The sequence below is a fragment of the Pristiophorus japonicus genome, chromosome 16 (genome assembly GCF_044704955.1).
Source record: "Pristiophorus japonicus isolate sPriJap1 chromosome 16, sPriJap1.hap1, whole genome shotgun sequence".
Taxonomy (NCBI): Eukaryota; Metazoa; Chordata; class Chondrichthyes; family Pristiophoridae; genus Pristiophorus; species Pristiophorus japonicus.
This window is the reverse complement of record NC_091992.1, coordinates 50,848,348-50,874,114: the sequence shown is the minus strand read 5'-3', so window position 1 is coordinate 50,874,114 and position 25,767 is coordinate 50,848,348. Positions and strand designations below refer to the sequence as shown.

At 44.0% G+C, this 25,767-nt stretch overlaps 1 protein-coding gene and 1 pseudogene across 1 annotated transcript in view; both read left to right on the top strand.

Annotated features, from left to right (window-relative positions):
* Nucleotides 1-1,509: 1,509 nt before the first annotated feature.
* Nucleotides 1,510-1,685, top strand: LOC139227218 (U2 spliceosomal RNA; annotated as a pseudogene).
* A 5,872-nt stretch (nt 1,686-7,557) lies between these two features.
* hip1 (huntingtin interacting protein 1) overlaps nt 7,558-25,767 on the top strand; it is a 308,542-nt gene continuing 290,332 nt past the window's right edge. Inside the window, exon 1 of the mRNA XM_070857288.1 lies at nt 7,558-7,706. Coding sequence (XP_070713389.1) covers nt 7,602-7,706 — 105 coding nt within the window. The 5' untranslated portion in view covers nt 7,558-7,601. The remainder of the gene's footprint in view (nt 7,707-25,767) is intronic.

Below are 25,767 nucleotides of genomic sequence, written 5' to 3'. Positions count from 1 at the left end.
TTTCTCATCTTCCTTGAGCTCTCTGCAGATTGTGATATGGTTGTCCACACCATTTACCTCCAATGGCACGCCTCCATTACTCAGCTTATTGGGACTGCCCTTGCATGGTTTAAATCTTCCCTACCTGATCATAACTAGACCATCTGGCTTCTCTTCCCACCCTTGGCCTCCTCCTCTTTCTCGTTTACGTGCTGCTCCATGATGGCATCATCCACAGATGTACACATGTCCGCTGATGACACACAGTTCTACCTTTCCATCAGCTCACACTCGACCCCTTTACTGCCGCTGTGCTGTCAGACTGCTTGTCTGGTCCAGTCTTCGATGAGCTGCCAGAAATTTCTGTAGATCGGCTGGTGTTTGTAAATTCCTAACTTCTGGTCTTTGGGATAGAATGGTAATCGAGTGTAGAAAAACCAGCAGGAAATAATTGCTTTTCCTTCTTTCTCAAAACCTCAAGATGTCACAAGTATTATGTCTGAAGAGTTCTGACACAAGCTGAATCAAGACCCTTGTACACATCGAGAGATGGACAGACCGATGCTCTCTCTCCCTCATTCTCATTCTTTTCTACTCCAATTCTTTATGCCTTACTATTGTTATAATTTGAATATATTCAAGGTATTTTTTTTCTCAAACAAAGCAAAGACCACTTCCACAGAAAAACCCACCTTTCCTATGAACCTGAAATGTTACTGTATGATTGACTTAAGATGGGAGGTATTGTGCCTGCGTGAACAATAAACCCTATTACACTACTATCCCTGTAAGTAGTATTTGGCACCTTGTACACTCTGATAGACTATATGGAGGGGTCAGATGAGGGGAAATTTAGAACGTTAGAGAAAGGACCAGGCAATGGTGCGGGGCCCAGAAGGGCCCAGGGGCAGCACGGGTTAGCCCACACTGCGATTGTGTGTGCATTAGGTACGTACAGCAGAGCAGGTCTCCAGTCATCCTGGTTCAACCCTGGCCACTGAATAAAGGCCTAGTTCTGTCGAGGGTGGCTGATGTGCAACGGTCACCACACGTTTTTAAAAAAATCCACGCACCGGCGTCTTCCACCCCCTCAACTAGAGTTCAGGACTGGAACATCGGGTCCTTCATTTAAATATCTGAACTCTTGTGGAAGCAAGTCATCCTCGTTTGAAGCATCACCTATGATGATATGGGCAACGATAACCAGAGTGTGATAGGAAGGGAAGAGATGGGGAAAATGGTAATGGTAAAATGACAACATTAAAGGCTCTTTATCTGAATGCATACAGCATAGGAGGTGGGTGGGGTGGCTTGACCCATCCACCTCCACGGAGGTGGGTGGGGGGCACACACCCACCTCCATGGCACGAACCTGGTATTGCAGTACTTCCAGGAACGGTGCAGTGGCTCTAGGCCTTTTGGCTAAGAGCATTGGCGCAGAGTGATCCTTGACAGGTGCAAGGTGACCTCTGGCGTTTGTGATTTGACAAAGAATTGGAAAGATTGGCAACGAATTTATTAAAAAAAAAAAAATTGTGGCCTTTTGGCTAAGATCAAGTGTAGTATCTGTTCTTATCAGTTTAATATCCCCTATGGGGACATGATATTGAATTGATTTTTGGACAGGGAGCTGGATCAGGGGCATGCCCCGTCCACTCCATGCACCGACCTGGTATTGCAATATTTCCAGGAACGGTGCAACTTCGCCTCTCGGCCTCTCGGCCTTTTGGCCTAAGATCAAACACATTGGCGCAAAGTGATCTTTGGTGTTAGAGTTGATCTAGAAAGAAATTGGTTTTTAAAAAAAATAAAATAAAAAAAAATTGTAACCAGAGATGAATTGATGGCACAAATAGAAATAAATGGGAATAATCTGATATACATTAGAGATGTGGTTGCAAGGTGACCAAGGCTGGAAACTGAATATTCAGGGAAACTTTACATTTCTGAAGGATGGGTAGAAAGGAAAAGGAGGTGGGGTATCTCTGTTAATAAAGGATGAGATCAGTACAGTAGTGATAAATGATCTTGGCTTGGAAAATCAAGATATAGAATTAGTTTGGGTGGATAAGACATAGCAAGGGAAAGAAGTCACTGATGGAAGGTCTCAAATATAGACCTATTAACAGTAGCTACGCTGTACAGCAGAATGTAAATCAAGAAATAATGGAGGGCTTGTCAGAAGTACTGCAATGATTGTGGGTAACTTTAATCATCATCTAGATTGGCAAGGGTAGCCTTGAGGACGAGTTCAGTGTTTTTGGAACAGTTTCTTCGAACAATACATTGTGGAACCAACCAGGGAACAGGCTATTTTAGATCTAGAAATGTGTAATGAGACAGAATTAATTCATTAATAATCTCCTAGTTTAAGGATCCTCTAGGGAAAAGTGATCATAACATGATAGAATTTCACATTCCATTTGAGGGTGAGAAACTCGTGTCTTAAACCAATTACAAAAGTATGAGGCTAGAATTGGCTAAACTGGACTGGGAAAATAGATCAAAGTATCAGATGGTAGATAAGCAGTGGCAAACAATTTAAGGACATATTTCATAACTCAACAAAGATATATTCCAGTGAGAAAGAAAGACTCTGAGAAGGATGAACCATCCATGGCTAACTAACTAAGGAAGTTAAGGATGGCATCAAATTGAAAGCAAAGGAATATAATGTTGCGAAGATTAGTGGTAGGCCAGAGGATTGGGAACATTTTAGAAACCAACAAAGGATGACTACAAAATAATAGAGGGAGAAAATAGATTGAGAGTAAACTAACAAATATAAAATCAGACAGTAAGAACTTCTACAAGTATATAAAAAGTAAGCGAGTAGCTAAAGTAAATGTAGGTCCCTTGGGAGATGAGACTGGGGAATTAATAATGGGGAAACTAGGAAATAGCAGAGATTTTGAACAAATATATTTTTAATCTGTCTTCACAGTAGACAACACCAAAAGCATCCTAATAATAGTAGAAAATCAGGGGCAAAAGGGAGGGAGGAAATTTAAAACTAATGGGACTAAAGGCTGACGAGTCCCCTGGACCTGATGTCCTGCATCCTAGGGTCTTAAAAGAAGTGGCTGCAGAGAAAGTGGATGCATTGGTTGTAATCTTCCAAAATTCCCTAGATTCTAGAAAGGTCCCAGCAGATTGGAAAACTGCAAATGTAACACCCCTATTCAAGAAAGGAGGGAGACAGGAAACTACAGGCTAGTTAACCTAACATCAGTCATTGATAAAATGTTGGAATCTGTTATTAAGGAAGTAGTAGCAGGACATTGTATTATGATTTTCTAAATCAAGCAGGGTCAACATGGTTTTAATAATAGGCAATCTTGTTTGACACATTTATTGGAGTTCTTTTGAGGATGTAATGAGCTGAGTAGATAAAAGGGAACCAGTAGATTTGGATTTCCAAAAGGCATTCGATAAGATGCTACATAAAAGGTTACGACACAAAATAAGAGCTCATGGCGTTGGGTGTAATATATTAGCATGGATAGAGGATTGGTTAACTAACAAGAGTCAGGATAAATGGGTCACTTTCAGGCTTTCATTGTAACTAGTGGGGTGCCACAGGGATCAGTGCTGGGGCCTCAATTATTTACAATCTATATTAATGACTTTGGATGAAGGGACCGAGTGTATTGTAGCCAAATTTGCTGATACAAAGATGGGTGGGAAAGCAATTTGTGAGGAGGACAGAGTTTTGAAAGGGATATAGGTTAAGTGAGTAGGCAAAAAAATTGGCAGATGGAGTAAAATGTGGAAAAATATGAGGTTATCCACTTGGGTAGGAAGAATAGAAAAGCAAAATATTATTTAAATAGAGACTACAGAATGCTGCAGTACAGAGGGATCTGAGTGTCCTTGCATGCTAACTTTGTGTTACATGTACAAGTACAGCAACTAATTAGGAAGGCAAATTGAATGTTGGCCTTTATTGCAAGAGGGATGGTGTATAAAAGTAGGGAGGTCTTGCTGCAGACCACCTAATATTGGAAGGGAGGTGGAGGAAGAAATATACAGACAAATTGGGAAAATGAGGTAAAAAAACATAATATAATAATCATGGGGGATTTCAACTACCCTGATATTAACTGGACAGAAGGGAATGGAGTTCCTACAATGTGTACAGGACTCCTTTCTAACCCAATATGTAGAAAGCCCAACAATGGAGGATTCACTATTGGATCTAGTAATGGGGAATGAACCAGAATAGATAAGTAAAGGTTGGGGAACATCTAGCCAATAGTGACCATAATTGAATACACTTTTTAAGATGATAATTGAGAAGGACAAGTATGACAAAAAAAAACAAGTGAATAGATTTGAGCAGCTGATTTTCAGGGGCTGAGAATAGAACTTGGAAAATAAAATGGGCAACAATGTTGGCGAGCCACGATGTAGAAGAGCAATGGGAAACATTTAAAATGGTGTTCAACAGAGTGCAGGAACAATATACTCTGCTAAAAGGGAAATGAGCTAAACACAAATGAGACTCCATAGATGTATAAAGCTATAGGGGAACAAATGAGGGTAAGTAAAAAGGCATACATTACGTACATACAGTAGGGGAGTGCATGATCAAAGAGGATATGAAGAGATTAGGAAAGAAGCCAAAAAAAACAATTAGAAAGGCAAAGAGGAAGTATGAAATTAAATTATCAAGGAACGTAAAACAAAATAGTATAATATTTTACAGGCACAGGAAGAAAGACTGGGATGGGAATAGGGCCATTAAGGGATAGAGTATAATACCATGTGTAACAGTAGAGAGATGGCAGAAATATTAAATTATTTTACTTCAGTATTTACTAGGAGATAGAATAGGTGGACATGATATTATTAATGAATAATGAGACATCTATTTAATAATTTGTTCGACAAAGGTGTAGTGCCAGAGGACTGGTGGCTATCTGACGTAATACCTATATGTAAGGGGATGGAACATGTCCAGGGAACTGTAGACCAGTCAGCTTAACGTTGGTGGTAGGAAAAATAATGGAATCCCTACTTAAGGAGAAAATAGAAGAATATCTAGAAACTGAAAATATAATAATGAATAGTCAGCATGGATTTCAAAAGGGAAAGTCTTGCTTGACCAACCTCATTGAATATTTTGAAGAGGTAAGCGAGGGAGTAGACCATGGTAATACAGTAATGTAATTTTATCTAGATTTTCAAAAGGCTTTTGATCAGTTACCCCATAATAGACTGATAAACAAGGTCAGAGAATGTGGAGTCAGGGGACAAGTAGCAGAATGGATAGCTAGCTGGCTACAAAACCGAAAGCAGAGTAGGGGTAAAAGGTAGCTATTCAGCGGCAGAAGGTGGATAATTTCACAAGAATCAGTGCTGGGACCACTGTTGTTCACAATTTATATTAATGATTTAGACTTTGGAATCAAAAACACAATTTCTAAATTTTCAGATGATAACAAATTGGGGGCGGTGTGGGGGTAGTCGATACTGAGGAGGACTGCAACAAATTACAGGAAGACATTAATAAACTAGTATAATTGGCCAATGAAGTTCAACATAGAAATGTGAGCTATTACATTTTGGTAGGAAGAATAGGGGGGTCACTTATTACTTGGTGGGATAGAGGAACAAAAGGGATCTCGGAGTACAATTGCACAAATCGCGAAAATTGCGACGCAGTTTAGCAAGGCCATTTCAAAAAAAAAAAGCAAACAAAGGACTAGGATTCATTTCTAGGTATAGAATTGAAAAGTAGGGAAATTATGCTAAACTTATATCGAACCTTGGTTTGACCACCGCATACAGTTCTGGTCACCATATTATAAAAAAGATATAGAGGCACTGGAGAGGGTGCAGAGAAGATTTACAAGCATGATACCAGAAATGCCAGGGTATACATATCGGGAAAGGATGAATAGGCTGGGTCTCTTTTTTCTCTTCTCGGGGGGGGGGGGGGCGGTTGGTTGGAAAAGAAAAGTTGAGGGGTTGCCTAATAGAAGTCTTTAACTACACTATCAAATTATTTCGTAATGTTAGAGAAAGAATGTTTCCACTTGTGGGAAAGAGCCTAACAAGAGGCCATCAACATAAGGTAGTCACCATGAAATTCAACAGGGAATTCACAAGAAACTTCTTTACCCAAAGAGTAGTGAGAATGTGGAACTCACAACCACAGGGAGTGGTTGAAGTGAATAGTATATATGCATTTAAGGGGAGGCTAAACAAGCATATGAGGGAGAAGGGAATAGAGGATTGTTAGATTTAAATGAGATAATACGGGAGGAGGCTCAAGTGGAGCATAAACGCCGGCATGGACTGGTTGGGCCAAATGATCTGTTTCTGTGCCATATATCCACGGCAAGTTCCCACAGACAGCAATGTGATAATGACCAGATAGTCTGTTTTAGTGGTGTTAATTGGGGAATCAATAGTGGCGTAATCCTTTATATCCACCTGAGAGCAGATGGGGCCTCAGTTTAATATCTCGTCCGAAATACTACACCTCCGACAGTACAGCATTTCCTCACTACTGGACTGGAGTCTAGATTTTTGTGCTTAGTTTCACTCCAGAGGCCCCTATGAACCCACAACCTTCTGACTCGGATGAGCGTGCCACTAACTGAGCCACGGCTGACACGGAGATGGAGAAACGCCTTCACTCAGATGGTTGTGAATCTTCAGAATTCTCTACCCCAGAGAGCTGCAGATGGATCAGTCGATGGTTATATCCATGATTTGAAATCAATAGATTTTTGGGCACAAAGGGAATCAAGGCATATGGGGATTGGGCACAAAGTGGAGTTAATATAGTAGATTAGCCATGATCTTATTGAAAGGCAAAGCAGGCTTGATGAGCTGTGTGGCTTACTCTTATTTATGTTCTTATTACAACTCTCAATCTCCCAGTGTCTCCTTCAAAGCAATGAAAGTCATAAACACCTTTTTAAATAACTGGCATCCTTGATTTTAAGAAAAACATTTTTATGCTCGTTTGCCTCCAGCGGAGCAACATCAGTTTCAAAAAATAGTGAACTGGGAAAGTGCCAATATTTTCCCCAGATCAGGCAGCTTCTGCTGCTCCATCAGTACCAGGGCGATGCTTTCGGGCAGTTTCCAGCTCCATTCGTTGCCATGATCCAGTTGCGGTCTCTTGTTGCTTGTATGACGAGAAGAGGAAGTTCTATTTCATATCATTTCAAAAATAGCTGGGGTTCAAAATGGAATAAATGTAAAATAAAAATGCTTGCCAACTTCTCTGCCCTCCAGTGATTGGCAAGGAATAATTTACAAACAATTTGGCTAACTTTCAACCAATGAGCTCGAGCAAGCGATAAACTTTCAACCAATGATGAGCACTGGAGAGTGGTGGGGGACTGGACCAATGATATTCGGGTAGATTCATTTTTTCATCCAATAGGAGTCCGACTGGCCTGATGACGTTCACAAACATTGCGGCGGCTCCGACCGTTGACGGACGGCTGCAGCGACCAATAGTGTCGAGGAGGGCGCCCCGTGCTGTCCAATCGGCGCAGCGTGTGTGGTGGCGGCGGCCAATGGGAGTCGGGGATGTGGGCGGGGCGGGAGGAGCGGGGAGCCGCGGGGAGAGAGCACTGCTGTCTCCGGGAGATGCAGTCATGGAGAAAATGGCCAGCTCCGTCAAACAGGTGCCGACCCAGCTGCTGCGGGGCCGCCCGGGCAACAGCCTGGAGGCGGAGCGGGAGAGCTTCGAGCGCGGCCAGGTGAGAGACGAAGTTGGGGTCGGGGCCCTGCAGGAGGGGTTGTGGGGGTGGTGGGCCCCAAGATGCCCAGCCTGCCTTGTGGTCGAAGCTGCATCCCAGCTACTTCAGCCAAACTTTGCAGTTCCCCATCAGAGTACTGTCGACATCCCAATCCCCCTGCTTGGTTGTGGAGTTGTGGCTTCAAGCTCCAGCAAGTCACGTTGAATTGCACTTGGCAAATTGCAGTGTGTAGTGCTTGGAGAGCTGATGGTGTCTTGCAAGATACGTTTTTGCCCTTAAACGTTATAATTGCATAAAGTGAACGACATCTTTTAAGAGGTGTTAAAACTGGAGGAGAATACTTGCTGGTTGGTTGTCTCAATGACTTTAGCAGTGCAGTCTGTTCCTCAGAGTGGCCAGCTGTGATGTTTTAGCCAAGTTCCTGGTGGAATGTTGTGGTTTGAGGAATGTTTTCCCCCTTGTCTGAATTACTTTGTCCCCCCTCGTACCAGGTGGCGTTCCTTAGATAGCAGTGGTTCGTGGCGTTCCTTGGATAGCTGCGGTCCAAGGCGTACCATACTCAGTTGACCATTTTTCATGTGTGATTGGACAGCAAGTGTCAGCAGAGTGCTTGACGGGGCACAATCACAATTTGATCCTCCCATCGCCCTGTATCTGCGGACATGCATTTCCAGCAGGAATCAGTCACATCAGGACCCATAGCATAGTTGAAGATCTCATCTGTCTCCTTGAGATAGATTGGTGAACTGAGCACATGGTTCGTGGCTGGGTCTTTATGGCCCAGATGATTGATTAATTCGATTAAATATTAGTGCTCCTTAAGGTCAGTTTGACCAGAAAGATCCTGGGGTACAAACCCTGCTTTATATTGAATTAAATAATCTCAGTGGGGGTTGTTGGAAGATACCTGTGTGTTTGAAATGCATTGGAGTAAAAAAAAAATGAGGATACCTGCTTTTCTCAAGTTGTGAAGTGCCCCTAGCTAGAAGTGGATGTGTGTGGCTATTGGCTGAGAACAATTTGGCCTTGGTTGTGATGGGGCCCCCCACAGTTGCAATAACACAATGTTTGCAGTTACATAGAAAGAGTGGCCATCTGGATGAGGTAGCAGAGGGCTGCTGCTGCTTCTGCTCCTGTAACCCAGTGCAAAGCACTGCCTTCAGGAGAGGGTCAGTGAAGAAAGGGGGAAAAAAACAGAAAATCATCTCATTACATTCAGCACAGCACTGTCTACTAAATATTGTGAAAGGGTCATAAACATTTTAATAGCTTATCCTTGGGGTGAGGTATGTTGTAATCAGTCTGCTGCATCCTGTCTAGCTGATTGTTACTCTTTCAAAGGCAATTTTGCTGTGAAGTTCACTGCCATAATAAAAACTCAAGCATTGTGTGTATCACATTGTCTTAGCATATGGAGAAACAAAATCTGACTTCACAGCTGCAATATATGAGCTTGTACTGTGATTTCAAAAGTTAGTACATTATAATTTGTTTTCCTGCTTTACCGAGGGCAGATCATTCCTCCATTGCTTTCCTCAGCGATGCAAACAGAAATTTGGATCTGACTTTATGGAGATAAACCTGATCTTTCATGGATCTAGCGATGTTCTGCGTGACGAGGGGATTGAACAGTCTGAGGTTCTAGTGCTGCCCACTTTTACAAAACGTGTTGGACTATCTTGGGTGTCCTGGCAGAGCTGTGGACCATGGAGACATAGGTTCACAGGTATGGTAGCATACTGGTTATGTTATTAGATTAGTAATCCAGAGGCCTGGACTCATGATCCGGAGACATGAGTTTAAATCCTATTATGGTAGCTGGGGAATTTAAAAATTCAATTGAATAAAAAAAACTAGTATCAGTAAAGGTGACCATGAAACTCTCGGATTGTTGTAAAAACCCATCTGGTTCAATAATGTCTTTTTTTAGGGAAGGAAATCTGCCGTCCTTCTTTACCTGGTCTGGCCTACATGTGACCCATAGCAATGTGGTTGACTCTTAGCTGCCCTCTGAAATGGCCTAGCTTGCCGCTCTGCTGTATTCACCACCACCTTCTCGAAGGCAATAAAAAAAATTGCTGGCTTTGCTGACGATGCCCACATTCCCGTGAATTAATGAATTAAAAAAAAACTAGCTTGTGTTGTTGGTCAGGCACAGTGAGTGTCCGAACAGGCTGGGATGCTGGGAATGATTTGTACCAGGCAGTAGTGAGGTACAGGGAGGAGGGCAAAACTGTGATGTTTGCAATGAAAATGGTCGATTCCAGCCGCACATTTCTTTCCTTCTCCTCTTGACCATGGTGGACTTATAAATAAAGAAAAACATCCTGATCCTGCGTTCAGTTTTGATATTGAGCACTAAATTTCTTGGTAACAGTTTTTAATCTTCAGGTTCATTAATGGCAGTGATTGTATGGACACAAACTGGGGGAGTGATTGTATGTAGAGTTGGAAACCATAATCTGACATGTTCCTTTTTTTATTTTTTGAGATTATTTCAAGGCTATAATCTCTCTCATGGATATAAACCACTCTGGCTTTGCTCTTGTGCAAGATAATCGCCACAAAACACATCACTCGCAGGTATCGATCGATTGGTCCACGTGTATCGAATACTATTTCAGACAGAGTGTTCAGGGTTGTTTTAAACTTCACTGTGATTTGTGACTGATTCTCCTCATAGCCTGGAGGCTATTTGTATTTCTCTCTTCCTTCCACTTTTCCTTTTCATGTTTGCGCAGTGGATGGTTTATTGCTCCATGTGCCTCTGGGCTTCCATTCATGTCCTGCCTAGCAGTAGGATGTTGCTCAGGCTAGGGTTCAGTGCTATTTGCACTGCTCTCCAACAAGTGGCAATGAAATGCTATTTGGAGGTAGGGTTATCTGCTTACACAGTGGGAAGCAAGTGTATTGTTAAAATAGTACTGTGAAGTTCGATCAGTCTTATACTTTTTTTTCCCCCTGTCATTGAATATTCGTGCCCATAATAGCATGATTGAAATTCAGCGCTCGATCTGGGGAATTGTGTCCCATCACACTCGTGTGCAGTGATTTGCAACATTCCTGAAACTGGACCTACAACAAGGCATTGGATGGGTTGTGACCCTTGACGAAGAGTCAGTGAGCAACATGGACTTGGTAGCAATCTCTGAGAACCGTTAGAAAATCATAGGGTGGGGCAAACCTATCCAAAGTAGTTCTTGCTGATGCTCACAACAATTTGCATTTGTATAGCAGCTTTAACATAAAACATCCCAAGATGTGTTTTAGAGGCATAATCAAGTAAAATTGAAAGCCAATCCAGAGAAGGAGATGTATGGAGTGGTGACCAAAAGCTTGGTCAGTGCTGTTTTTAAGGATGACTTTTTTTTAAAAAAGGAGTGAGGTGTAGATAGAGGGTTTAGGGAAGGAATGCCATAGAAAGTCATGGCTGTCAATGGAGCAGTGTTTGAGGGAGGGATATCCTGAGGCCAGAATTGGAGGAATGGAGAGTTCGAGGCAGTTTTTAAAGAAAGACTTGCATTTATATAGCACCTTTCGCAACCACTGGACATCCCAAAATGCTTTACAGCCAATGAAGTACTTTTGGAGTGAAGTCCAACACTGCCTTCAGTGTGCCAGTGCAGCCTCCGGCCGCCTGAGGAAAGAGTGTTCGAAGACCAGCTAGCTTCCACAAACAGCAGTGTGATAATGACTAGATAATTGGTTTTAGTGATGTTGATTGAGGGATAAATATTGGCCAGGACACCAGGGATAACTCCCCTGCTCTTCTTCGAAATAGTGCCAAGGGATCATTTACATCCACCTGAGAGAGCAAATGGAGCCTTGGTTTAACGTGTCAACCGAAAGACAGCACCTCCAACAGTGCAGCACTGCCTCAGTACCGAGTGTCAACCTAGACTTTTGTGCTCCAATCTTTGGAGTGGAATTGGAACCCACAACCTTCTGACTCTGAGGCGAGAGTGCTACCCACTGAACCACAGCTGACACAAGGGGCTAGAGATTGGTAGAGGTAAGGCGAAGAACAAATTTAGCACCAGGATAAGAATTTTAAATTGGAGAGGTTGGTGAACCAGAAGCCCACATTAGTTGGCAAGGACTACTGTCTTATTGTAGTGATCGTTGGAGCAGGAATTGGTGCAGGATAGGATACAGGCAACATCATTTTGGAAGAAACATAGAAACATAGAAAATAGGTGCAGGAGCAGGCCATTTGAGCCTGCACCATCATTCAATATGATCATGGCTGATCATGCAACTTCAGTACCCCACTCTCGCCTTCTCTCCATACCCTCTGATCCCCTTTGCCATAAGGGGCCACATTTAACTCCGTCTTGAATATATCCAATAAACTGGACTCAACAACTTTCTGTGGTAGAGAATTCCACAGATTCACCACTCTCTGGGTGAAAAAGTTTCTCCTCATCTCGGTCCTATATGGCTTACCCCTTATTCTTAGACTGTGACCCCTGGTTCTGGACTTCCCCAACATCAGGAACATTCTTCCTGCATTTAACCTGTCCAATCTCGTCAGAATTTTATGTTTCTATGAGACCCCTCATTCTTCTAAATTCCAGTGAGTATAAGCCTAGCCGATCCAGTCTTTCTTCATATGTCAGTCCTGCCATCTTGGAAATTAGTCTGGTGAACCTTTGCTGCACTCCCTCAACATGTCCTTTCTCAGATTACGAGACCAAAACTGCACACAATACTCAAGGTATGGTCTCACCAAGGTCCTGTACAAATGCAGTAAGACCTCCCTGCTCCTATACTCAAATCCTCTCGCTATGAAGGCCAGCATGCCACTTGCTTTCTTTACTGCCTGCTGTACCTGCATACCTACCTTCAGTGACTGATGTACCATGACACCCAGGTCTCGTTGCACCTCCTCTTTTCCTAATCTGCCTTCCTGTTTTTACCACCAAAGTGGATAACCTCACATTTATCCACATTATACTGCATCTACCATGCATTTGCCCACTCACCTTGTTAGATATGTGGACTTGTATTTACTCTATACAGCCACCAGAGGGCTCATTCCCTGGAGTCCCAAGGGATCCCATAATCCCTTGGGAGCACAGGTATTTAAAGAGGTCTTACAGGGTTGGAGAGGCACCATGGAGACCTGCAATAAAAGATTACGGTCACACTTTGAGCTCACAGTGTTCAGTCTGACTCTTTCTCCATACACAATACACCTAACCGTCCAAGTCACCCTGCAGCCTCTTAGCATCCTCCTCACAGCTCACACTGGCACCCAGCTTAGTGTCATCAGCAAACTTGGAGATATTACATTCAATTCCTTCGTCCAAATCATTAATGTATGTTGTAAATAGCTGGGGTCCCAGCACTGAACCTTACGGCACCCCACTAGTCACTGCCTGCCATTCTGAAACAGACTTGTTTATTCCCACTCTTTGCTCCCTGTCTGCCAACCAGTTCTCTATCCACATTACCCCCAATACCATGTTGCTTAATTTTGCACATTAATCTCTTTTGTGTGGGACCTTGTCAAAAGCCTTTTGAAAGTCCAAATACACCACATCCACTGGTTCTCCCTAATCCACCCAACTAGTTATATCCACACAAAATTCTAGAAGATTTGTCAAGCATGATTTCCCTTTCATAAATCCATGCTGACTTGGACCGATCCTGTCACTGCTTTCCAAATCTGGTGCTATTACATCTTTAATAATGATTCCAGCATTTCCCCCACCACCAATGTCAGGCAAACTGGTCTATAATTCCTTGTTTTCTCTTCCCCCCTCCTTTTTTTAAAAAACAAGCATAAGTTTGGAGGCTGGTCAGGAAAGCATTGAAATAGGCAAGTCTGGAGGTGACAGAAGCATGGATAGAAGTTCAGCAGCAATGAGCTGAGGCAGGGGTGGAGATGGGCGATGTTATGGAGGTGGAAGTAGGTGTCTTTGTGATGGAGAGGATATGGGGTCAGAAGCCCAGCCTAGCTCCATGGGATGCTGAGGTTGCAAACAGTCTGGAGACAGTGGCTGGTGGGGAGAATGGAATAGGGGGCAGGGGTACAGAGTTTCTGGCAATGGGCGAAACCAATGGCTTTGGTCTCCCAGTGTTTTTACAGGAGGAATTTATGACTGATCCAAGACTGGATTCAGGACAAGCAATCTTGACGGCACAGTCCTTTTTCCCCTTCTTGCAGTGAGACTGAAGCACTGCATGTCGGGTTCCCATCACTTCGTGATGGTTGTACAGAGTAAGGTTATGGTTGTACAGAGTAAGGTTATACTTGAGCTGAGAGGTTTATGGGCATTTGTGAAGACTGGTCTGTTTCTGAGACAGGAGGTAATTAAAACTAAAAGATGCCAGTGGTTCAAGTTCCTTGGTAGCTCTTTCATTTAGTATTTGAAACATTGAAACCTCATTGCTCCCATTCCAGGAGTTTACAGACTGTAGTTAAATGCCTGTGTTACAAAGCAGTGTTAATAATAGTGCAGCTTGGGACTTGCCTTCTCTTTATCTGTAGTCCTTAGTCGAACCATTGCTTCATGTGTCTCTGCTGCTCAAATCACAGCTCAGCAAAATCCCACACTTGCTGTGCTGTGATTTGAAACAGGAATAGAGCGAGACGGATATTTAGATTGTGTTCTTTTTAAGAAGCTAATAACCCTGACGTGCAAGCCACTAAATCCCCATTTATTGTCAGACATATATTTACCGCGTTAATTATAGTGCACATACATTTACTCTTTGGATGCAGACTGTTCAAAATACAAAACAATTTTGTTTCTGCACATCTGATTTTTCACTTTGCCGCTCAGTATGAATCTTGTGTTGGACTAACTACTCTTTATGTGATCTTTCCCTTCTCTCCCTGCCATCCCCTGCACTGCCTCGTGCAGCTCCCTGCACTCCTGTAACTATTATTCACTGCAGAAAACTTTCTCTGCAGTGGCCTGAGGAAAAATAGCAGCATCTGTCAGCGGTGCACGGCTTTAGCAAGAAGCTGCCCACAGCATTGACTGCTGAAAAGAATGGCATCTCTGTTATGCTATGCTCTACAGTTCGTGTTTTGAGTTTTTGCCAAGGCTGGTTGAATGATCTGGTAGTGCTTGAAATGACAATGGTCTGCAGGCTCTGGCATTGGCACTTGGGTGCTATGTACAGAACTCGCAATCCTTGCACAGGAAGTTTCTGGCACAAGAATGAATTGTGCTTGGTATTTGCAGATTGAACTACTTTTGGGCTCTCTCCCTGTGGGTGCTGAATTAGCTGGAGCAGCGGGAGGGAGAACATCAGTTAGATTTTGCCAGGCTAGAGTTGAGGGACCACTGCTAGAAAATTGTGTGAGAGGCACACGTGTGCATGTGTGTTGTGATCGAGGCCATTCAACCCATCTTGGCTCATCCATTTGTAAAGACTTGCATTTATATGGAACCTTTCGCGACTCCCCGGACGTCTCAAGGCGCTTTACAGCCAATGAAATACTTTTGGAGTGTAGTCACTGTTGTAATGTGGGAAACGCAGCAGCCAATTTGCACGCCGCAAACGCCCGCACACAGCAATGTAATAATGACCAAATAATCTATTTTTGTTATGTTGATTCTTGGATATATATTGGCCAAGACACCGGGGATAACTCCCCTGCTCTTCTTCGAAATAATGCCATGGGCTCTTTTCCTGAGAGAGCAGACGGGGCCTCTGTTTAACATCTCATCCGAAAGATGGCACCTCGGACACTGCAGCACTCCCTCAGCACTGCACTGGAGTGTTGGCCTAGATATGTGCTCAAGTTCCTGGAGTGGGACTTGAACCCACAACCTTCTGACTCAGGCAAGTGTGTTACCCACTGGGCCACAGCTGATGCACACAGACCCTACAGTCCACTCATCATGGCATCCAATTCCATTTTAATGATTCCAAAGGTGTTTCCTCCAATGTTCGGTGTCCATTCTGAATGTTGATCATCCTTTGTGTGGAGAACTTTCTGACATAAATCCGAAATTTGTCTTGTCATTAGTTTGAACCTATGTCTCCTGGTCCTACTGATCTGGTTTCGTTCAAAGCAGCATACTCGATCTGCCTATGTTGTTTACGATCTTGGTTAATCCTTGCCACTGGATCAAGACCTAGCTCTGTCAAGCCAGTGTGGTGGCTAGTGTGCAACAGCCACCCCACATTTACAAGAATCCACGCACAGGCATCTTCCACCTTTTTCAATATGTAGTTCGGGATCCAGAATGTCCCTCATTGAAACACCTGTGAACTCATCCCTTTTTGGTGTGGAAGTGGATTATCCTCGATAGGAGGGACTGCCTAATACTATACGATCTTGTGTTTATAAGATGATTTCTTGATCGCTTCCTTTCATTGTTGAACAGCCCCAAGTTTCATCAGCCACGTCTCGCACCTCTGACTTTCGGAATCAGTCTTGTGACTCTTCTCTGAACCATTTCCCTAGTGTCCTGGTGACTAGAACTGCACACAGTATTCAAAGTGTGGTCTGCTCAGATGTGACAACCTGTGTTCTACTATTTTGGCTGCATGATTCTCATTCTGTTTGCTCCACAGTTGTTGTACATGTTGACTGAACTCAAACCTTTTTAGATCTCTTTCAACTTCACCTTCAGCTATTTTTCCACAATTGGTGGAGTGCGTATGTTACCCACCGTTTCTGTGTTGTTTGTGGGTCTCGTGACCTGGCCCAGAGTCGAGACTGAATTTCCCTTCGATTGTGTTCCAAAAATCAGGGCGAGTTCTGCTTGGGGTTTGAATTAAATTCAAGCACAGTGTGGCAGCCTGGGCTGGGGGCAGGTGGGAACGGCCTGGAGGCTCGATCTCCAGCTCAAAAGAAATTTGGCAGAAGCAAGATGAAGATTTCTGGAGCACTCCGACCAGGAACGGCTTATCATTCAGGGATTGATGTTTCTTTTGTGGCAAAATCAGATTCAAATCTTATGCAAAATAACCGGTTGTTTATCCCAAATTGAAATATAACATGAAACTTACTGAAGAAGGTAGTTTGTGCTTGAAGCTCCAGTGGGTGTATAATCCTGTGACTGCTGCTACACTTCCATGTTGTTGTTCACCAACAGTTGGAACTAATAGCAAATAGTATCACAGTTTAACATCTCTTTTGTTGGGTGTCAGCTGCGGCTCAGTGGATAACGCTCTCGCCTGAGTCAGAAGGTTGTGGGTTCATTCCCGCTCCAGAGACTTGAGTGCATCACATAGGCTGACATTCCATTACAGTACTGAGGGAGTGCTGCACTGTCGGAGGTGCAGTTTTTTCGGTTGTTGGGAATTCGAGAGGTCTCTCGGGTTTTACACCACTTCTGTCCTAAATAGTGAGGGAGGGTGTAAGATATCTACCCAAGCTAAAGTGAGGCCATGCTAATAATGGGCATTGGACCAAGATGATATCCTAAGTCTAAAATTCCAAAGTTCTGCTGATTTAATTGCTGCCACGTTACATAGAAACATAGAAAATAGATGCAGGAGTAGGCCATTCGAGCCTGCACCACCATTCAATAAGTTCATGGCTGATCATTCCCTCAGTACCCCTTTCCTGCTTTCTCTCTATACCCCTTGATCCCCTTAGCCGTAAGGGCCATATCTAACTCCCTCTTGAATATATCCAATGAACTGGCATCAACAACTCTCTGAGGATGACTTGGACCAGCAGCTGAGAAATGTTGATGCTGGGATCTTAAAGGTAAATTACTGTGATTCATTGTCCTGTTAGAGGCTTGCACTTTGCTTGGATTCATTTGTCAAATTTTATTTGCTCATTTATCTTGGCAGCTCCTAGCTTTATTTTTGGCTGCAAAGTGCTTTGGTTTGTCCTGAGGTTGTGAAAGGTGCTATATAAATGCAAGTTTTTCTCTCTTCCCATTTGAAAGTCTCCCTCAAATCTATTTATTTCTTCTTTGGATAATTTCCATAAAATGCAGGTGGAGTCTCCTTATCCATGGGCATTCCCAACTTTTTAATTTGTGTGTTGAAGGAGGGGAAACAGCAGGAAAGCTGGAATGCCAGACTTGTAAGTCAGGACTGCTGGAGATCTGGACCCTCCTGCAGATACTTCCATGGTGTATACCCCCAGAAGATCATTCTTAAGTACATCCATGGAATTGTGTGTAAGGAGGCATCTGCTTTGTGTGAAATAACTATTGTGGTTCCTGGAGCTGTCGCTTGCTCCAGGATGCACAACATTGTACATTAACCTGTTCAACCTTCGTCACCTCCAGGCCAGATCCAGGACCGTCCCATCCTCTGTCGTCGAGCTACAGTACACAGGCGACGCTTGCATCTGCGCACATTCAGAGGCTGAACTCCAAGTCATCTTCACTGAGGCGTACGAAAGCATGGGCCTTACGCTAAACATCTGTAAGACAAAGGTCCTCCACCAACCTGACCCTGCCACACCCCCCCCCCCCACAGTCATCAAGAATCACGGTGTGACCCTGGACACAACGTAGACCACTTTCCGTACCTCGGGAGCCTATTATCAGTAAGAGCCGACATCGACGACAAGGTTCAACACTAGGTCCAGTGTGCCAGCGCATCCTTCGGCCGCTTGAGGAAGAGACTGTTCGAAGATCAGGCCCTCAAATCTGGCACGAAGCTTATGGTCTACAGGGCTGTAGTAATACCTGCCTTCCTGTATGGCTCAGACATGGACCATATGCTGGAAATATACCACCAACGATGTTGCCGCAAGATCCTGCAAATCCCCTGGGAGCATAGACGCACCAACGTTGGCATCCTCAATCAGCATCGAAGCACTGACCACACTTGATCAGCTCCATTGGGCGGGCCGCAATGTTCGCATGCCAGACACAAGACTCCCAAAGCAAGTGCTGTACTAGGAACGCCTACACAGCAAGCGAGCCCCAGGTGGGCAGAGGAAATGTTTCAAGTGTCATGTATCCTACATGGCTACTGTTGGTACTATCACAAGGTGTGCCACCAGAGGGCACAGCAGTGGGAGACTTGTAGGTTACCTGTACAGGTGTGCCTGGCTTAGTATAAAAACTGTGATCCTCACTCTGGAGTTAGCAAATAAAGGACTACAGTTCAAGTACAACACATTGTCTCGTGGAGTCATTATCAGAGCATCTAAGAACACATCAAGGACACCCTCAAAGCCTCCTTGATAAAGTGCAACATCCCCACTGACACCTGGGAATCCCTGGCCAAAGAGCATCCGGGAGGCTGTTGAGCACCTTGAGTCTCATCGCCGAGAGCGTGCGGCAAATCAGACTCCCCACCCGCCCTTTCCTCCAACGACTGTCAGACTGTAATTCCCGTATTGGACTGTTCAGTCACCTGAGAACTCACTTGGAGTGGAAGCAAGTCTTCCTCGACTTCGAGGGACTGCCTATGATGATGACATTGTAGAGAATCCCTCTGATGGTGCTGCGCAATGGATGACATTGGACTCTACTACAATGTGCTGCACATTTTCAGGGAGTCTTCAGTGCTTGTGTGTGGTTCTGACGCTTTGAAGCATTCGCCTTTTCGTGGCAGGACCCCGAAGATTACTTTCTGAATATTCAGCAACCTGTGTCTGGCTTCTCCTAAGCCTCTGCTCGGTACATTACACTCTCTCTCCAGTACCTTATCTGGCTTCCATCTCTTATTGACAGTCTTAAAAAAATATATAGGCTGACACTCCAGTACAGTGCTGAGGGAGTCTTTCGATGAGACGTTAAACCGAGGCTCCGTCTGCTCCCTTGGATGGACATAAAAGATCCCATAGCACTATTTCAAAGAGGAGCAGGGGGTTATCCCCAGTGTCCTGATCAATATTTATCCCTCAATCAATATAACAAAAACAGATTACCTGGTCATTATCATATTGCTGTTTGTGGGAGTTTGCTCTGCGCAAGTTGGCTGCCACGTTTCCCACATTACAACAGTGACTACACTCCAAAAGTACTTCATTGGCTGTAAAGCGCTTTGAGTGTCCTGGGGGTTGTGAAAGGCACTATATAAATGCAAGTCTTTTTTTATCACTCCATTATCTTAACTGGGCTGGTGACTGCAAGTGATGTGGCCACAACCGAGCCGCTTGCTCTCTCGCGCATTCCTATATTGATACATAATCCATAACTCATTTATATGTAGGTTTTATTTATAAAACCTTTTTCTTTTTTTATTGTATACATTATAATCTTTCCAGCTTCTGTGGTGGTTAGAACAATGAAGAATGTAATGAATTTCCTGCTGTTCACTTTTTCCCTTCCTGTACACTCATGAACCTCAAAACAAACACCAGTTCTGCCCCGTCACCATCCCTTGCCGTATGAACTGAGGAAGTTCCTGCTCCTGTAGCCTTGAGAATGGTGCACTATCCTTTCCTGCATAACAAAAGGTTGCTTATTTTATTATCTGTCACAGACTTTGAGAACCTGTGAGAATTCCCATCACTTTTCGGAGAAGGTTCACTAGGTTGATTCTGGGGATGAGGGGATTGACTTATGAGGAAAGGTTGAGTAGGTAGGGCCTCTACTCATTGGAATTCAGAAGAATGAGAGGTGATCTTATTGAAACTTGTAAGATTGTGAGGGGGCTTGACAAGGTGGATGCAGAGAGAATGTTTCCACTGATGGGGGAGACTAGAACTAGAGGGCATGATCTTGGAATGAGGGGCCGCCCATTTAAAACAGAGATGAGGGGGAATTTCTTCTGAGGGTTGCGAATCTGTGGAATTTGCTGCCTGAGCTGTGGAAGCTGGGACATTGAATAAATTTAGGACAGAAATAGACAGTTTCTTAAAAGATAAGGGGTTATGGGGAACTGGCAGGGAAGATCAGCTTTTGATCTTATTGAATGGCAGACCAGGCTCAAGGGGCTGAATGGACTACTCCTGTTCCTATTTCTTCTGTTCTTATGTTCTGCTCCTATGGAATTTGAGCAGAAGTAGTGAGGTTTCAACAGGCACACATGCAAGGTGGGATGCTGTGTCGATTTTAATTGAGATCTTCCATGTGTAATTGTTCGTACAGACTTTTCCAGAAAGTTACTCCTTAGATTTGTCAATGTACTTTGAGTAAATATACTATGTATGAAGTGTACAAAATCTGCATTAATGGCAGCTTGCAGCGATCTCACCTTGCCTGTACCGACCTTGTGGTCATTAAATCTTGTCTCTCATCACCTGTATCAATTCTTTAAAGGTGGTGCTATCTGCTGTATTGGCGGGTCTCTTGCCACCCACCCACTATTGTATTTTGTATTGGTGACCCTGGGGTGTGCGTGCAGCTGCTTCCTGGAGCGTGGGTCTTGCGCAGTGACAGCAGCCCCAAGGTAACTTGTCCTAAGGTAACTCGGTGCCTAGTCTCGGCAGGTTTGGGATTGCTGCTGGGTATATGCAGCCTCTGCTCGGGAATCCACTGATGCAAATATAAAAGCAGCTTGTTCACGCAACGAGCCTTCCACGTGATGGGATTTGGCGAATCTGCCAGTTTTACCACAGGGCTGTGCCGACTGTGTGAGATCAGTGATTTGGAAACCAGCAGCATGCACCCCTCATGAGCACCAAAGCAGCAGTTTTGATTTGTGCTGTGATTTTTGACGGGTGTTCAGAAAGCTTCTCCAGAAGCTGCCAAGTTTCATAGAGCTGTGTTAAATTAGCAACAAAACTGGTTGCCTCAGGCTCTTTGGTGGAGACTTCGTTCCAGTCAGAGGAAGTAGAAAACACCTTTGCACATTATTGCTTTGGAGGCCTCTGGGCGATATGCAATTTACTTTAAAAGCTTTGTTATAAACTTCAGTAATTCTGCCTGGATTGTTCACACCTATATTTGTAGGATGTACTGAGCTACCCTGAATACTGGTAGGCCACTTTCAACAGCACCTCACAAACTCGTGTCCTCCACTACCGAGGAGGAAAAGGGCAGCAGGCACAAAGGAATGCTGTTCCCCTCCATACTTTCACCAACCTGAATTGAAAATATATCGCGTTCCCTCATCGTTGAAATCCTGGAACTCTCTCCCTAACAGCATTGTGGGAGCACCTTCAACACATGGACTGCAACAGTTCAAGAAAAAGGCCCACCACCGCCATCTCCAGGGTAACTAGGAATGGGCAATACATTCTGGCCTTCCCAACAACGCCCCTATCCCAAGAATGAATCTTAAAAAAAGCTTTAGACTTGGTTTTGGTTTCAAGCCACATCCATTTTCTCTCTTGGGTTTGATGTTCGAATCTTGATCAGAGAGCTGCCACAGAGTATTACTTCCTAATCTACTTTAGCAAATTATGTGGACAAAATGATATGACTAAAAGGTCACCAATGTCTCATTGTCATAGTGAAGATTATTACATTTGTGAGGCAACCACTTCATGCATTGGCTCATTGAAGTTCGACAAGTCTGTTCTCCTTCCCTCCTCCCCCCGCACCCCCCCCCCCCCAAAAAAAATCTTCCTGCAGGAGAAATTCCTTTTAAATTGCTCCATTTAGCACAGCATAATTTTCAGGTGAGCATTCTGTTCCATTATCTATGGCTTGTATTTAGATACTGCTTTATCATGTCAAAACATCTCAAGTGCTTCACAATGAATTTCTGAAGTGTAGTGACTGTTATGTAGACAAATTGCAACAGTCCACTAACAGATGAATGAACAGCTAATCTGATTCTGGGGCACGTGTTGAGGGAAGAATATACCTGAAGACACCCAGAAAACTCTTGATCTTTAAATCGTGCCATGAGATCTTTAATGTCCACCTGATCCATTGCAACAGACAGAAGGGGCCTTGGTTTAGCATTACATCATCTAAAGAATTGTACATCAACAACACAGGCGTTCCTCAGTACAGGTACAACATCTCAAATCTGGCAACCTCTGGTCCGAGATCGTGACGGTTTTTGGATTTTTCCGGATTTCGGACACAAACTTTGAAGACAGTGGCGCCGCTTTTTACCTAGGACACTCGTCGAGGTAGAATAGACCCCATCAATGCTATGGGGGCCTGGTGCAGTGCGCAGTGCCGCCAGTTGGGTAATGGCGGTGAGCGGCATCGAAGATTCCGGAGTGAGGAGAGGAGGAGCAGGGCGCAGCGCTGGAAAGCCTGCGATAAAGTTACTGCGACAGACAAAGTACTAATGGTGGCGTGGGCAGAGTCAGGGTCATTCGGCAAGGCTCGGACCGATTGCACGACAATCAAAACATAGTGGTGAAGCCGCTAACTAACTAGTCTGGCCTGCTGGTTTTTGGACAATAATTCTGTATTTTATTTTACTGAATATCAAATGCGATTTGCTCATGTCCAATTTTCAGATCTATACTGCACTGGAGTGTCATGTAATTCTGACCTCAAACCCTGATGTGGCGCTTGAACCCACAGCCATCTGACCCAGAGCCGAGAATGCTGGCAGTGGAGCCAAGCTCTATGGGCGTATGGTTAATTCTAGTGGTTTGATGTAGACTACCACAAAACAGGCAGGATTACAGTGGGCTCAAAACAATGGGAGTATTTAATCAACGAAATATAAACTGGAAATGCCAAAGTAGTCTAGAAGCTAAAATAGTTAATCTGTTACTGTAATTTGAGCCAATATGTTAAAGGTAGCATCAGGAGTAACTTGTGTTTCAACTTGGTAATGGCAGGTGACTCAGTGTGCCGGGGATGGAAGATGTGGGCCGTGAGTGACTGATCATATGATTACATTTAACATGGAGGTAAACCAATACCGCAAAATAAAACTCGTTTGTACTATTAAAGAGCCAGCTTCAGGATTGTGTGGGAAGAGCTTTAAGACTTGGACAGGAGGGGTTGGGGTAGTACTAAAAACTGGAAGACAAATGGAACACTTTTGAGGATCTTCTGTTGAGCAATTAGGATGAATATGCCGAGGGTTAGTTGGTACATAACAAACATATGGCTGTTGTATCTTGTTAATATAAGAAAAGTCGTCGTCATCGGCAGTCCCTCGGAATCAAGGAAGACTTTCTTCCACTCTTAACATAAGTTCTTAGTGGCTGTACAGTCCAATACGAGGACCACAGTCTCTGTCACAGGTGGGGCAGATAGTTGTTGAGGGAAAGGGTAGGTGGGACTGGTTTGCCGCACGCTCTTTCCGCTGCCTGCGCTTCACAGGCGATGTGACTCGATGCTTCGTGCCCTCCCGGATGCGTTTCCTCCACTTGGGGCGGTCTTTGGCCAGGGTCTCCCAGGTGTCAGTGAGGATGTTGCACTTTATCAGGGAGGCTTTGAGGGTGTCCCTGTAACATTTCCTCTGACCACCTTTGGCTCATTTGCCATGAAGGAGTTCCGAGTAGAGCGCTTGCTTTGGGAGTCTCGTCTCTGGCATACGAACTGTGGCCTGTCCAGCGGAGCTGATCGAGTGTGGTCAGTGCTTCGATGCTGGCCTGGGCGAGGATGCTAATGTTGGTGTGTTTGTTCTCCCAGGGGATTTTTAGGATCTTGTGGTATTTCTCCAGCGATTTGAGGTGTGTACTGCACACGGTCCATGTTTCTGAACCATACAGGAGGGTGGGTATCACTACAGCCCTGTAGACCATGAGCTTGGTGGAAGTTTTGAGGGCCTCGTCTTCAAGCACTCTTCCTCAGGCGGCCGAAGGCTGCATTGGAGGCGGTGTTGGATCGTTGTCAATGCCTGCTCCTGTTGATAGGAGGCTCCCGAGATATGGGAAGTGGTCCACGTTGTCCAGGGCCACGCTGTGGACTCGCGTGAAAAGTAAACTCTGAGGGAGAGAGGAAGGGAAATCACTGGGAAGAGGCTAAGTGTCTCAAAATGTAAAAATTGCAGGTGTGGGTGGAGAAAAGAGGGATTAGAAATGAGTAAGAAGCCAAACATAGTAAGAAATTCTTGACTGCATGAGAGTTATTGAAGTACACTTGCAATTCTCCCAGGCTGGAAACTAAAACAGTTACCATACTACTTCCTGAATTCCATGATTACTTCCTGAAAGTGTTTGCTGGAGAAGACACTGGTAGAATACCACTCATTATGAGAAGTTCTACCATTCAGCTTAGTAACTTTCACATTTTTTTGGGATGTTCAAGGAACGCGCAAAATGAATAAATCCTCAGAGACCGGAGGTTTATGCCTGGGAGTACTGAGTGAGATTAGGTCAAAATATACAAAGCAATTGTCAGTGAGGGAGACAATGAATATGTTACCAGTATCAAGCCAATGTGGTACCTAAAGGCAACAAAACAAACTGGATCCTTGTAGACCTTTGATCTTTCATCAATAACTGGCAAAATAATGGAGTCAGTGATTAGGAACAAACTTGGAAATTACCTAAACTAAAATAACCGAGCAAACAGAAGCTACCATGGTTTCAGAAGGGCGAGCTACATCCTCACTGACTCCCTTGATTGATTGATTTAGTTTTGCGGAAGTGATATTTAAATGGATTTGGGAAAGACTCCTGATATCGTGTACTTGGACTTTAAGAAAGCCTTTGAAAGGCTCCTACAAAGGCAGTGGGTATCCTCAGTAAAACTTGGAGGTGGATGAAGTCTTGACTGAGAGGATGAAGCGGGGAATAGTCGCTCAGGTGATGTTGGCGTGGGGAGATATACTTTTTGGAACCTTTCGGGATCGATGCACGAACCTAGGTTTCCAGTTGATCTATATTTGCAAATTGAGTTTGATGAATCAGTCAAGGGCTTGGGCAGAATCATGGCAGATCAGATTCAGTGCAGATAAATGCAAGGTGTTACACACGGGCAACAAAATGGGGCATATACTTCATCAATACTCTGGCTGGGGAAATGGCTGAAAGAGAGCTGAGATTGACCGTTAACATCTGCAGTCATTGTAGGAAGCAACAAAACAAACTGGATGTTGAGTTTATATTGCCAGATTAGTGGAGTTCATTAGGCAGAGGCTGTGTGGTATTCTTATCAGGTCGTGTGTTAGGTCACTGGTTAGAAGAAGCAGGTGAGATGTTCCAGGGGCATTGATTTTAAAAAAAGAATTGCATTGCTGTGTTTTTTGATGTGGATGCATGAATTACTAATGTTCTCAACCAGTTATAAATCTCAAAACATTCTGAAGCTGTGAATCCAGCTTTATCTTCCTCTGTCCGGTTTTGTGTTTCCTAAAT